This window comes from Perca flavescens, chromosome 3 (genome assembly GCF_004354835.1).
Source record: "Perca flavescens isolate YP-PL-M2 chromosome 3, PFLA_1.0, whole genome shotgun sequence".
NCBI lineage: Eukaryota > Metazoa > Chordata > Actinopteri > Perciformes > Percidae > Perca > Perca flavescens.
The window spans coordinates 15,043,556-15,057,771 of NC_041333.1; the positions used below are offsets into that span (position 1 = coordinate 15,043,556).

General features: G+C 41.1%; 5 protein-coding genes across 5 annotated transcripts in view; 3 read left to right on the forward strand and 2 right to left on the reverse strand.

Moving 5' to 3' along the window:
• The first annotated feature begins 6 nt into the window (after positions 1-6).
• On the forward strand, positions 7-3,212 carry srprb (SRP receptor subunit beta). Its single transcript, XM_028573478.1, has 7 exons — positions 7-304; positions 676-770; positions 888-965; positions 1,054-1,136; positions 1,323-1,459; positions 1,592-1,646; positions 1,978-3,212. Exons 1-7 carry the CDS (start codon positions 136-138, stop codon positions 2,186-2,188), a joined length of 828 nt encoding a protein of 275 aa, XP_028429279.1. The 5' UTR covers positions 7-135; the 3' UTR covers positions 2,189-3,212.
• On the reverse strand, positions 3,194-7,259 carry wdr53 (WD repeat domain 53). Its single transcript, XM_028573477.1, has 3 exons — positions 7,173-7,259; positions 5,756-6,251; positions 3,194-4,403 (listed from the first exon to the last, which is right to left on the reverse strand). Exons 2-3 carry the CDS (start codon positions 6,242-6,244, stop codon positions 3,729-3,731), a joined length of 1,164 nt encoding a protein of 387 aa, XP_028429278.1. The 5' UTR covers positions 6,245-6,251; positions 7,173-7,259; the 3' UTR covers positions 3,194-3,728.
• Positions 7,260-8,872: 1,613 nt separating this feature from the next.
• On the forward strand, positions 8,873-12,156 carry neu4 (sialidase 4). Its single transcript, XM_028573476.1, has 4 exons — positions 8,873-9,073; positions 9,830-10,085; positions 11,132-11,591; positions 11,640-12,156. The coding sequence occupies exons 1-4, from the start codon at positions 8,873-8,875 to the stop codon at positions 12,154-12,156; spliced, it is 1,434 nt and encodes a 477-aa protein (XP_028429277.1).
• Positions 12,157-13,178: 1,022 nt separating this feature from the next.
• lxn (latexin) overlaps positions 13,179-14,216 on the forward strand; it is a 9,881-nt gene continuing 8,843 nt past the window's right edge. The window contains exon 1 of the mRNA XM_028572972.1: positions 13,179-13,614. Within this exon, the coding sequence (XP_028428773.1) occupies positions 13,462-13,614 (153 nt within the window). The 5' untranslated portion in view covers positions 13,179-13,461. The remainder of the gene's footprint in view (positions 13,615-14,216) is intronic.
• The window catches only part of gfm1 (G elongation factor, mitochondrial 1), a 21,157-nt gene continuing 20,756 nt past the window's right edge, over positions 13,816-14,216 (reverse strand). Inside the window, exon 18 of the mRNA XM_028572971.1 lies at positions 13,816-14,216. This exon is cut by the window's right edge and continues 34 nt beyond it. Coding sequence (XP_028428772.1) covers positions 14,119-14,216 — 98 coding nt within the window. The 3' untranslated portion in view covers positions 13,816-14,118.

Consider the following 14,216-nt stretch of genomic DNA (forward strand, 5'->3'; position numbering starts at 1 on the left):
TAGATATTATACTGTGTATACGGCTCTGTCAGCAGGAGGTCGGCAGCGCCCCCTGCTGACGCTGCAGGCTCTGTACATGCCTCACAAGGAAAAAAAGGAGACGTGTCCCACTCTCAGATTAGCTTGAACGGACAGATGGAGGCAGACAGCACCGGTGGAAACATGGGTGGGAAAGCAGACGTGGAAATGGCAGAAAACCCATTTGAACCTTACATTGAATCTCTGCGACAACAGCTGGAAGACCAAGACCCCGTTTTTCTGATCGGAGTTATCGTCGCTCTGGCGGTCATTGTCATCACCTGTGGTAAGTTTTTAGCATGCTAGCATTAGCTTATATCAAGCTAGGCCTAGCGTTTATTTTAGCAAAGTTAGCTACAAAGTGTTGGGTTGTTGGAAAGCAGGTTTGCAAGCAGGGCATTCAGCGTTTACATTTAAGCTAGCTAGCTATGTAGTTAATTTAATCAACGAACGTGTGCTTTAAAGACATTAGCTGAGTTAGCAAGATTGGGAAGCTAACTGCTAAGCTAAAGCAAACGTCAAGAGCTGTCACAGCACATCCGTATTTCTCACGGAAGTTACTTTATTGAGTAACGTTATCTTTTGGTTAGTAAACAACAGCCTATTTGGAATCGATAAGAATAAGTCGGAAATAAGTCCCTGCTTTCTTTCTTCCAGTGTTTCTGAAGTACTTTCTCTCCAGTAAAACCGTCCGAAGTGCTGTGCTGCTGGTCGGACTGTGTGACTCCGGGAAAACTCTCCTTTTCGCCCGGGTGAGTTGATGCAGCCAAAACGTGGTGTCCATGTCCACGTTGTCAATCATAGCGGGCCCAGCTGATGAGAGACTGATGCATGGTTAAGTGATTGTGCATTTCCTCATGTTTTGGCAGCTGCTGTCAGGAAAGTTCAAGCGCACCCAGACCTCCATCACTGACAGCAGTGCTCCATACAAAGCCAAAAACGAAAAGGTAAGTTAGGAACAGTTTATCATTATCAGTTATAATGTTCTCATAATGAACATGGTTTACAGTTGTCCCCTCCCCATCCTGTATTCAGGGCAGCACCTGGACTGTGATTGACCTGCCAGGACATGACAGTCTTCGCCCTCAGTACCTGGAGAAGTTCAAATCTGCAGCCCGGTAAGAGCAGGCCGGCCTGTCTGAGTAACATTATTTTCTGTCCATTAGTGAGATAAAGTTCAGTGACCTGATTGATTGCAGTAGCAGTTATTTACCCTCGGGGATCAATAAAGTATGTCTTGCTCTTGTAACTCACAAGTAACTAATCCCTTCTTTTTCATTGTCACTCTCTATCACTCTCTTCAGAGCGATTGTGTTTGTAATAGACAGCGCTATTTTCCAGAAGGAGGTGAGAGACGTGGCAGAGTTTCTGTACATCTTGTTGACGGACACTGTGATCTCCAGGAATGCCCCAGCTCTCCTGGTGGCATGCAATAAACAAGGTTCAGCAACCCTTTTGCTGTGAAAACATACCTTATTATCTACACTTTGCTTGTTCTTCATTTTCAGCCTTTACCCTAAAGTGGTTAGTTTGTTATATGGCAGCGTCATTTACCAGTGTCTTCATTTTACAGATATCACCATGGCAAAATCAGCTAAACTGATTCAGCAGCAGCTGGAAAAGGAATTGTAAGTCATTTATATATTTGCTGTCTTTTGGGCATTTGTTTTTACTGTGTCTGATTTGCAAAACATCTTTATTTCAGGCAAATTCCACACAAATTTACACCTCAAATTCTCAATTGTTATAATTTCCTCGTTTAATTGTTGACATAACTGTTGCCTCACAAATGTAATGTTCCTCATTATACGTGTTAGTGTTTGTCAATGTTTTGGTAGTCAGGCGCTGGCCATTGGGAGCAGTTCAGTGTCTTGCTCAAGGACAGTTGAGCAGGAGATGAAACCACCAACCCTGCAATTCATAATTGATAACGTTTACGTTGTCTCTCGTTTCTTATAGGAACACCCTGCGAGTGACCCGCTCTGCAGCCCTGAGCTCTCAGGACGGCTTTGTGGGCGGCAGTGTTTATCTGGGGAAAAAAGGCAAGGACTTTGAGTTCAGCCAGCTGCCCCTTAAGGTGGAGTTTGTGGAGTGCAGCGCCCGCGGCAGCAAGGGTGAAGAGGGGGATGCAGACATCGAGAGCCTGGAGAAGAGCCTGGCTAAACTGTGAAGTCAGCAACTCAACATCCTCAGTGCAGAATTTGACTGAAAGGCACAGACCTCTGATCAACGTCAACGGTCACCTCCGTAATCAAAGGAGGGATGACAAATGCATCTCACTGGAGGATTTATTTGACAGGAGTAACCAGTCAAACATCTTATCTGTGCTGGCTGTCAATGTAAAACGTTATTACATTAAAGGTGGAAGAACTTTTGAGGCATATTCTATCAAAAAAAAAAAAACACCAAAAAGACTGAAAAGTAATGTAACGGAAAAATTATGTAGCTCTTTGTCTGGTCGCTCTGCAGTGCTGAGAAATGATCATGTGCTTATAAAGTGCAAATCTTACTGTGAACATCATCCTTTAAGTGCTTTATTTGGCTTGTTCAGAAAATACATAGTTTAAAGAATTTCGGTCAAGTACAATATTTGCTGTTGCTGCAATTATTTAAAGAAAAATGGTTATAGGCTGCCACAGATTGTCACCATTTTTGTTTTAAACTTGTCTCATCGGATTTATAAGCTGCCTTGTGAATACAGATGGGCGTGAATTGGATTTATTCATTAATTTGAACAGTCAGCCTTTTTTGCTGGTGTCATGGAAAAGTGTTTATTCTTGTTTGCAAAAGAATGACAGTTTACTTGTTTGAAAGTGTTGCGTGAATACAGTGCATTTGCAATGAATTATTTTGTGGTTGTCTGGCTTTATATAAAGTTTTGGATATTGATGCAAATGAAGTTCAGTTTAAAAAGGAACAGCACAATTTTTAAATGTTAGCAGAAGCTACAGTCTGTCTGGTGTTTAAAGGATTCAGTCTATAATGATAAGCAGATAACATGATATAACACAGACAAAAATATCTCACAAGGTACTGCTTTAAATTATTTTTTTTCCTTTGTGTTTGAAATGTCACAACCTGGGAACAGCTTTCAGTTCGCTCTGCTTTGTCTTTCTAGTCTGGCACCTGGTTTGGATTGAGATGTTTTTACTCTACAAAAGCGCCACAGACTTAATTAAACATGCTGAATTTATTTTGACTATGATGTGGTAGTTTAACAATCCACAAAAACGCATATATTTCAAAGGTTGACATTTTTTATAGGACTGCACACCAGTAAGGGACCCAGAATATTTACAACATCTGGCTGCACCCCTGCCACTCACCAATGAGTAAATCTGGCATTATATAAGACCTGAAAAACAATTGCACATTTATTTTGTTGAATATTGCGTGAAAATGCCTATAAAACTGATTTCTGTGATAATTGTCTTCTTCTGTAAATATTTACCTTCCACTTTGGAGTGCTTTCTGGAACACCAGTTATGTTCGGTTCTGCCCACAAGTTCAGCTTTTATTAAAAGGAAAGCAAGATCCTACTGTCACAATCACCATTTAGGCCAGAAGTCCAAATACTGATGCTACCGGTTCTAACAGCATCAAACACAGGAAAGTATACTCAAAAGTTTCAAAAATGTAAACTAAAAATAAGGTCAAAATAATGTACTGCTACAAGGAGAACAAAAGATGAAAGAACACAGTGTGTGGATCTATAGTCGAGACAGAGGGTAGACTGTCAGACTGGAGCTCTGATCTGCGACCACCACACTGGGTTCTCCTTTCAGCACAGCAGGGCACAACCAGTTCACCTTGTCCCCATGACTGATGCTCAGTTGAGGCCCAGCCTTCTCCTCTGTCACCTCCTCAGCACTTGCTGCCACTTCATCCTCCACTTCTTCTTTCTGTGCTTCAACTTTCGGTGAGGTCTTTGCTTTTTCCTGGGATTGTTCTTTTCTCCTTGCCTTGCTCTTACTTTTCCTGCGTGGGGCTGTGGTCGCTCCAGTTTTGGCCTTTGCCTCGGGACTCACCACTGGGTGCTTACTGAGGTCCCACAGGAAGACCTGGCCGTCATTCCCCCCAGTGACGAGCCAGTGAGGGTGGGAAAGGAAACTAACAAAGTGGGCTTGTGAGGCCCCCTGACTGTGGGCCTTGACTGCTCCCTGCTGTTCGAGTTTAGAGCCGCTGCCGATCCGCATCAGATGCACCCGCCCGTCCTCTGCCGCACAACCCAAAATGTTCCCACAGCTCGCCACAGAGACACAGTGGACCAGTGGCGGGTTGAAAAGCTGACCGGGACGCTGCTGATGGTCGTCTTCTTCCTCTGCTGCTTCCTGGAGGTTGAGGGTCCAAAGAGGACGTGTCTTCTGCAGACCCCACAGCATCACCTGAAGAGACAAAAAAAGGTGAAATAAATCGGCATTAGGAACAGCGCTCAGTATAAGTGAATACACCCATGCTAAAGTTGACTTAAAGAGGAAAAAAAAAAAAAAAAAAAAAAATCATCTTTTGGAAATTGATCTTAATGCCTTAAAACTTTCTTCCTTAAAATACAGAGGGCATAAGTAAGTACACCCCTATGTTAAATTCCCATAGAGGCAGGCACATTTTTATTTTTAAAGGGCAGTTATTTCATGGATCCAGGATACTATGCATCCTGATAAAGTTCCCTTGGCCTTTGGAATTAAAATAGCCCCACATCATCACATACCCTTCACCATACCTAGAGATTGGCATGGTTTTATTTCAGTTAGCCTAATGGCTGGTTTGATTTGCATTGAGAGAGGATTTTATGGAAAGTACCCCATGCCAATCGTGAGATATGGTGAAGGGTATGTGATGATGAGGGGCTATTTTAATAGGGGTGTACTGTAATGGCAAAATTACATTTAAGCATAATTCCTTGGATTTTTTGTTTTGTTTTATTTCTACTTTGATTTTCTTACAATACTGAAAGAGAGTTTATCTCATTCCCACATGTAGATTTTGATTCTAACTAAGTGAGACATCCAGTCTGGAACATAATGTGAGCACTGTTGGCCTGAACCGATAAAGGTGCAAGGTCACAGTACACTATCTTTCTCTGCCTATTCAGTTTTTCCCATGCTATTTGAGATGTAACTGGGGGGGTAAAAATCATACAGGGAGGAGGAGGTGAGATGGCTCTGAGATGTCGCTTGTGTTTTTTCCTGATTGTCTTCATGTGTATCAGATTGCCTGTAAAAATTGTAGCATCATAATAAGCCAAGTGCGTGTGTGCTGTCACTCTGAAGATGCATATAAGCCTAGTGTTTTTGTTCACTCATTTGAGGGACTGACTCCACACGGGGCTGCTGCCTTTTGTGAAATCATGTTGCTCCTATATTTGCAAATATATTTTTAATAAAATACAAAAACCTAACTTGGTTTAGTCTCCTACTGTCTTATTTGTTTCACTTTACTAAACTTTCAAAACTTTACCCCTGCTGCAAAGGAAACTTCCATTACAGTACTTACTTATGCCCCCTGTATTTTAATTTTAAATGTATTTATTTACGATATATTATTGATTCACAAAGAAAATTGGTGTCCTTTAAAGGTTGGATTTTTCCTCATTTTTTTTAATTAAGGCATTAAGATCAATTTCCAAAAGATCATTTTTTATTCCTTTTTTTAGTCAACTTTAGCATGGGTGTATTCACTTATGCTGAGCACTGTAGTCTTGGTACATGACATAGACACAAATGGTCCTCTCCCTTACCTGCATGTCGAGTCCAGCAGACACCAGGTTATTGGGCCGGTGAGGCCGAAAAGCCACAGAGGAGCAGATGTTAGTGTGTCTACGAAGAGTCCTGCACACTTTTCCCCCAGGAAGCTCCAGTACCCGGACTGCCCCGGAGTCATCAGCCACTGCCAGGGCTGAACCTATCTCATTTAGTGCCAAAGCATTGATCTCCTCCTCTCCTGCACCCTGAAATTCCTCCACGGGACCTTTTAGGTTTCTGGGGTCGAGTACACTCACTGTGTCTCCATGTGACACATACAGCTGACCCGGAACTGCAGGCGAAAACACAACACTCGTGCTGTCCTCTTCACCAGGGAGAGTGAGACGGCCTATGATGGTCCCCTCTTGGCTCCACACCGTGAACTCTCCACCCTCAGAGCCGGAAGCGAGGAGACCCTCGGGGCCTGAAGAAGCCCCAACACACAGGATGGATGTGGAGTGGCCCTCAGACCACTGTCTGGCCATGCTGACCCTGCAAAAGAACACAAAATATACATTAGTTTGTGTTGTTGCTTTAACATCTCTGATGTATGCCAAAATTAGTTGTACAGCAGTATTTCTAAAACAGTTTCAACAAAAACTGATCAAGATGATGATCACTCAATTGACAAAAAAAATTATAATCCCCAGCAATTTAGTGACTCAATTAATCGCGGTTTGTTTTTCAAGCAAAAGTCACAAACATTCTCTGGTCCCAGCTTCTTGATGATAACATTAACTGCTTTTTATTTATTTTTTATTTTCCATTAATAAAATATTAGAATATATTTGGGTTTTAACAGCTGGTTGAACAAAATAAACAATTTGAAAGGCAGACTTGGACTCTGTGACTTGTATGAGCAATTTTCACTATTTTCTGGAATTTCATAGACTAAATATACAATACATAATCAGATGACTTGATTTTGAAATAAGCATTGGTTGCAGCCCTAAACTGATTATAACCCTCTTGAAGGTAGGATATAAATAACAATGCAGAGCTGTTTATTAAAGCTAACGTTAATTACTTTTAGCTAGGTGTAACGTTAACGTTACCCAATAAACTTAAGTGTATGTTAATATAGCTTTCTTGTAATAACCGTGAGAAATAGCATCAGTGTATGCATTCATATTACTTAAAAGACGGGTAAACCCGACATGCATTACACAAAAATAGACGTATGAAGGTATTAGAATTGAGAAGTTGCTGCAAACATATGTTAAACCAGATAAAACCCAACAGTCATTGGTGGTCTAGCTCTGCTGTTAGCCTGAAAAGCTAACATGTAACTTCCTGTTCAGCTGACGGTTTGGTTGCGATATTAAACATGTTGTTGTTAATCTGCCGATTGAAAACAATTTATAACAGCGTCGTGACAATTTCCATAACGTCAAGACCGTAGAATCACACTACCTTATTTAAGTGTCGTCAAAACTTCAGTGGGCTGCCCATGCATTGGCATTGACATATATAAAAGTGCCCATGTGGGGTTGGGTCGCTCATTGATGACATCATATATGTTTAGAAGTTTTTTTTGTGTGCCCTGAGTTTGACATGACAGGCGGATTTCTCTGGCAGCCTAAAAAAATAAAATCCACCAATGGCAGACCTTTAGCACCAACAATTGCCCTAACCCTAATCCAGTTTACTACATTTTGTATTTAAAACATTTAATCGACGAAACTATACTGGGAGGAAATGATACCTGAATAGAAAGTTCAGGGCACAAGGGCAAAACAGATTTTCTCTGCTGTATGTCCTGTAGGCTACAATATTACTGAGCCCCTTGGAAATACTTGAACTAAGATTTGTAAACTGTAAAGTAGTCTATATATATATATATATATATATATATATATATATATATATATATATATATATATATATATATATATATATATATATACAAGTCAACAGTAGATGCATTAATTGCTACACATTCTGCAGAAAATGAAAAAGAAAAGCATGTAGGACACGGAGGAGGCAGATCATTAAATCATTGTTTAGTGGGCCTTCATTCCCACAATGCCTGCTCTTTGCTGATTCATCCAAAGCTGTAGATCTGATGAGCGGGTCCATTTCTGGGTCAGTGAACAGCATGCCACACTGCCACACTGAATAGGGAACAGAGCGGAGAGGCCATGGCTTACACACACACACACACACACACACACACACACACACACACACACACACAAACAATATTCAAATGCTGACCCATTCTGTATATCCTCACAAAGAAGCAGCAGTTCTCCCAGGGCACTTTGAATATAAGTACTCTGCATTCATTTTTTTTCTTCTCACGACCTGATAGATGCTACATCCGCTTTCTGTAATGCAGTTACACAGGAAGCCTTCGCTAAGCAGATGTATATGTGTTGTTAAATTGTGATACTGTAGTTGCTGAGAATAGGCAGTGTGAATTTGTCAGCAGGTTTCCTGAGAGTTTGTCAGTTGTACTACTCCTTCCCATAACACCAGTAAGGGGATGATTTTTTTTTATTTCTATTTTTTATCTATTGAAGCTGTTGTGAAGGCTGGAGTAAGGTAAGTGTCATATTTTAGAGTAATTCATATTTAGGACATTGTGCTTAAATTAAAATGTATGTGGGCCTTTAATTGTCTGGCAGTTACGATCAAAAGCAGGAGATAGCAAACAGAATTCACACTGTGAATAATGACATAAAGACTCTAATGGCTTCCTCTAATTTCCTAACCAGATGCTGATGCTGCATCTCTTAAATTAAAGTTAAATGAAACATTACAATATAGAAATTGTGCAATAACGTGTACATATGATCCATTATGGCTTATATCTAAGCAGGCTTTATACATACATGTATATAACATACATAAACCACCTACTGTATATCTATAAATTACCTAATTACATTACCCAAAGTATTTATTTTGGCACTCTTTGCACTCCCAGTCAATATTTGTGACCCTGTTTACAGTTCACAGTAACATTTTAACTTGTATATACATTTATGTATCTCCTACTGAACAGTATAGATATTTTTTAAACCTACTTTCCTGTTTGTTTTTTATCTTTGTTTAGCTGCTTCTCAGAAGATTTGGAGTTACCTTGAAACATTCACACGCCGGAGAGTATGAGGTTACCCTATTTCCCAGCGAGGTCAGTGCTTTTCCACAAGGAGCCGAACGGAGTGACATACAGAGTCCCAGCGCTGCTCTACCTGTCCCGCTCCAGGTCCTTCCTGGCCTTCTGCGAGGAGAGACTCAGTCCATCCGACTCGGAGGCTCACCTGCTGGTCATGAAGAAAGGCACTTTCTACAGGAACTATGTGGAGGTCAGTCAGTGTTGAGTCAGACACCTTTCTTTGTGTTTGTCTTTTTCTTGAACCATGTTGTTTCTCAGGCATTCTACTATACCTGTTTAGATATATTGTTTAAGTACTCAGATATTGTACTTAAAAAAAAAAGTAAAAGTAACAATACCACAGTGTAGAAATACTGGGTTACAAATAAAAGTCATACATTCAAATCTTTACTTAAGTAAAAGTACAAAGTATTGGCACCAAAATGTATGTAAATTACCAAACGTAGTACTCATCATGCAGAATGGCCCACTTCAGGATAATTTATATTCTATTATTGGATTATAATTATTGATGCATTCATTTGTTCATCACATTTATGTTGACTGTTAAAGGTCGAGCAAATTTCACCTACTTTATATACTTTATCCTCTGGGTAGCTTGTGAATTTTCTCCCTGAGGATCAATCAAGTTTAATCTTAATCTATAATAATACATCATCATTTATTTGTAAAAAAATATTTTGTATTACTAATCTAAATCTGCAAAGTAACTAGTAACTAAAGTGTATTGGAGTAAAAAGTACAATATTTGCCTCTGAGATGTAGTAAAGTAGAGGTGTAAAGGAGCAGAAAATGGAAATACTCAAGTAAAGTACATGTACCTTAAAATTGTACTTTACTACAGTACTTAGGTAATGTACGTTGTTACTTTCCACCACTGTGTCTCGAAATATTACATCTTTTAGACTCTTCCTTTCTAATCTCCCTTGTCTTTTTGCTGCTGAAGTGGGAGGACATGCGTGTCCTGGGCACTGCTTTCCTGCCAGGCCACCGGTCCATGAACCCGTGCCCGGTGTACGATGATTTCACAGGTACTCTCTTCTTGTTCTTCATCGCTGTCCTCGGCCACACCCCAGAGTCCTATCAGCTGGTGACGGGGAAGAACGTGACCCGTTTCTGCTACATCTGCAGCACTGACGATGGAGACACCTGGAGTCCTGTCACCGACCTAACCAAGAGGGTCATAGGAGATACTATCAAAGGTCAGGGATTCTTGAAGGGAAAATCCACCCTCCAACTGTCATCCATTGTGCTGTTCTGATTATTACAATTATAGAAAGCTGTCGAGGGAACTTCACTGACTTTAAAGTCAAAGCGTTTATTGTTATATGCTATAAATATTGTTGTATAAAGCCTTTAGTGGTTCCAGAGGGAGCTCTTTGATAACTTGCCTCAAGTCATGTCACTTGATTCAGAATCTGTTGGGGCTGAAGACTACAAGTTAGAAAAAACAAAATCTGAGGGTGTGAAATTAGAAAGAAGTGATGTTACCAGACCTCTGTAGCCCGCTCCTCATCTCTACTTGGCTAGCAACTCGAGGCTACATTAGCTGCCACAAGTATAACACACCCCAATCTCAGACAATAAACTATCAGTGGACAGGTTGCATTGTGGGTAATGTGTGCGCCAGGTTTTGACAAGAAAGATTGTGGTGCTTTCTTTTACTTGTCTATCTGGAGTGTTATAATTCAAGTGAATACTATCAATCTGAAAATGCTCACTTATCCTGCTGTGTCCCTAAACTGGGGATATAAAAAAAAAGAAAAACTGAAGTATGCTACACAAAATTAAGATTATTTGATTTTTAGATTTGTTGGGGGGATTTTTTTTAAATCTTTTCTTTTTTTATTGTGAAATACTGAATAGTTTTACGTTCTCAGGCCTCTAAAATGAAAAATGGAAAATCACTCTTTGGACTGTTAACAATTAAATCATAACAAAACCTGTTAAAGGATAGGTTCACATTTTTTTCAAATAAGTTTCAAAACAATTCTCACATGCTCATTATGCAGGGCCTACACTTAAACCTGTTTAGGACGCTGGTGATTGTCCATACTCACTATCCTGACGGTAAAAACATCCCATCCTAACTTGATTTCAATGTAAGCGATGGGGGAAATAACTACAGTGACAAAAGTCTGTTTCAATGTACATAAGGACACGGGAATTTTGTTTCAAGACGGACGCGATAGATATATTGACCCCTTATGTTCATTCGTGTTTGTCACTTCCTCCTCTGTCCCTGCAGAATGGGCTACTTTCGCTCTCGGCCCGGGCCATGGTATCCAGCTGAAGTCCGGCCGTCTGCTGATTCCTGCCTACGCTTACCACATCGAGTGCAAAGAGTGCTTTGGGCAGCTCTGCCAGACCACTCCCCACGCCTTCTGCTTTCATAGTGACACTCATGGGCGGACGTGGCGTTTCGGGGAGGCGGTGCCGGGGCCGGAGAGCGTGGAGTGTCAAATGGTGTCGGTGGATGAAGAGGACGGGACTAATGTTTTGTACTGTAACGCACGCAGCCCTCTCGGATACAGGGTGCAGGCCCTCAGTCTGGATGATGGAGCGGTGTTTCAGGAGGGCCAGCTGGTGCAGCGTCTGGTGGAGCCTCGGAATGGTTGCCATGGAAGCATTGTGGGATTTCCTGCCCCGTTACATTTACGTCATTCTCTTGACAATCACCTACACCAACCTCACTCCAGACACTGGACGTCCTGCATGACTAACTCAAGCCACACCATTTCTCCATCTCCGAACAGCACCACCTCTGGTTCCACCAGACCCTTGACACCCGATCATCCAGATTTTCTCACCCCCACCTGGGTAGTATACTCCCACCCAACATGGACCACCGCACGCAAGGATCTCGGCGTGTTCCTCAGCCTGTTTCCCCGTGATCCAGACAGTTGGCGCGGCCCCTGGGTGATCTACGAGGGCCCCAGCGCCTACTCTGACCTCGCTTATCTAGAGTTGCCCCCCTCACCTGGTGCACCGCCTGCTGTGGCCTTCGCCTGCCTGTTTGAGTGTGGCACCAAAACTGCCTACGATGAAATCTGCTTCAGCATCTTCACCCTCTACGAGCTTATTGATAATCTTCCCCGGGAGGCGCAGCTGGGACATAACAATTGTGAATGTAACAGACAGCAGAATCAAGTCTCTCAGACACATTTTAGAAGTGGACATGACGCTCAAAGTGCAGCAGTTTTGCATCAGGTGCCTCGTGTGAAGAAGAGGAAGAAGAAGAGCAAGTTGACTGAGATGTGCTCTGTGTCTTAAATGCAGTTTTGAGCTATTATCTTCCAATATTCTTTTTCCGTGGCAAAATACACATGAACAATTTAAGTGTTCTTCCATAAAATCTACTTTTATGATGCACAATTTATGACAGAGCTGTACATGTGTACCTAATAAAGTGGCTTGTGGAGTGTATGTCCACCAATTATTACAGAATATTGTACACACTATTGATAAGAGGAATTATTCTTATGAGTAATGTAGCTTTTTGTAGTGTTATTCAGGGGATTTCAGTTACATTAACTGCAACACAGCAGGACTCAGTAATGATTTAATGCCTTTTGGTTCAGTATGTTTGTTTTGACTTTGATCATTTGTCAATTTTAATGTTGTAGAACACATTGCCATTAAAGGTTTCTTGACACTTAAAACTTCCTCTCTGTTGAAACTATTATAATGATTGAAAAATGGTCAGCAAGAGCAATTATCTCATTTTATTAAAAACATCCATAGAGTATATTATCAGTCAGAAATATGACTGATTTTAAGAAGTCTATGGCTTTATATAACATGAAGGAATATCCCACACATTGAATCTCAAGGGGAATGATATCGTTCCACTTTTAAATTCTCCTTTTTTTAATCAAGCAAAATTAATTGTTCACAAAATCTGACTCCAGCTTTTTGACCATAATGTAAAAACTAATATTGAGACACACCAATAAATAAACCCATTTAGCTTATCATTATCCCAGTCTGTGGTCCATGATCAGACAGTGAGGTAGTATATTCTGTGAGAATATTCTGCTGAATGCTGGATTTTGACGACTGTGATTAGGCTACTTTTCGTTTTGATGTTTTCATAACTCTTCATAAATTTCACACTGTGTAGATATTGCATTTTTAACTCCCCCAAATTGCCAGGAGATGTTTAATTTGGCCCACTGAACATCCTGCTACATTTAAACTAGCACACTGTGGACCAGGCGAGGCTGCAACCCATCAAGCTCACACATTAATCACAGCTGCTCTAATGGGATAACTGTTCCTAAACTAATTAGTTCTTCTCTGAGGCTGTTGGAACATTTAGGGGCTGACAGCTCAAGTGAGTTGCATGAGAACGTAGGAAGAACAGAACCAGATGAAGTGGAGCGGTTTGTTTAGTTAAGAGTGGAAAAAAATAAACAGATTGTGCCAGGAAGATCTGGACAGTCTCTTCTTTCTGCTCCCTCCCTCCTCTGTTATATAACTCCACACACTCATAGGAGGGTCATTTCCCTCCCTGAGCTCTTTCACAGAAGTGTTTTTCCCCTTTTCTCTAGCATCTGTGTTTTACAGCTTACGATAATGAGTCTGAGGATCATCGTGGTTCTCGCTGTGTTAACTGGGATAAGTGGGAGCCCCAGTGTGACCGTCGGACCTGAAGCTGACTCAGCGGACACGAGGGCTCACCCCAACAGTGTACCAGAGACAGTGGAGAAAACCGAGATCCTTGGACAGGTAAGGAGTTACTAGCTTAGCTTAAATGGTTCTCATGTATTTTGTAGCTTATTAATTGTATTTCTCATGTGAAGTATCTACAACATTGCCACACAGACTGCTGCTGTACGAAAAAAAATGTGGGTTTCCAAGAATCAAGTGTTTGTAAGAAGTTGTTGAGACGTGATGGATCTGCACAGAGAAAGAACTACACTTTAAAAGACCGATATATATATATATAGCTTTGTTTCAGTCATTATTACATCAGGACCATTCTGTACATAGTATAAAAGCCATTTTAAGTGTAAGTCAAAACACTGAGCTTTCCTTACCAATACAGTCACATGGTACTAAAATTAAGGTCATAAATATGCTAAACATTTGGGAGGAAAAATAGCTACGAAAGTAAAATGTCAGTTTTTCATGGCCTGTCGAGTCACGGTTGATGATGGGCAGAAATGTGTGTAAAGATGAGGGACGGTGGTCAAAGTCCAGTAGTATACAGTGTGGTAGTTTTGACAGTTTTCAGCTCTTCCACTTGTTCTTCTTCGCAGGCAGCTGCCCTGTAGCCTCCAAGTATTTGTGGATGAGTTCCTCTTGTGAGGCTGGCAGGCAGGGCTGGT

What these genes read in the sequence shown, in the direction of transcription:
- neu4 (XM_028573476.1), top strand. Translation starts at nt 8,873, where the DNA reads ATGAGGTTACCCTATTTCCCAGCGAGGTCAGTGCTTTTCCACAAGGAG. An exon ending in CATAGGAGATACTATCAAAG is followed by an intron (nt 10,086 to 11,131) that starts GTCAGGGATTCT and finishes CTGTCCCTGCAG; the next exon opens with AATGGGCTACTTTCGCTCTC. An exon ending in CCTCACTCCAGACACTGGAC is followed by an intron (nt 11,592 to 11,639) that starts GTCCTGCATGAC and finishes ATCTCCGAACAG; the next exon opens with CACCACCTCTGGTTCCACCA.
- wdr53 (XM_028573477.1), bottom strand. Translation starts at nt 6,244, where the DNA reads ATGGCCAGACAGTGGTCTGAGGGCCACTCCACATCCATCCTGTGTGTT. An exon ending in CTGCTGGACTCGACATGCAG is followed by an intron (nt 4,404 to 5,755) that starts GTAAGGGAGAGG and finishes TTGTCTCTTCAG; the next exon opens with GTGATGCTGTGGGGTCTGCA.
- srprb (XM_028573478.1), top strand. Translation starts at nt 136, where the DNA reads ATGGAGGCAGACAGCACCGGTGGAAACATGGGTGGGAAAGCAGACGTG. An exon ending in AAACTCTCCTTTTCGCCCGG is followed by an intron (nt 771 to 887) that starts GTGAGTTGATGC and finishes ATGTTTTGGCAG; the next exon opens with CTGCTGTCAGGAAAGTTCAA. An exon ending in ACAAAGCCAAAAACGAAAAG is followed by an intron (nt 966 to 1,053) that starts GTAAGTTAGGAA and finishes TCCTGTATTCAG; the next exon opens with GGCAGCACCTGGACTGTGAT.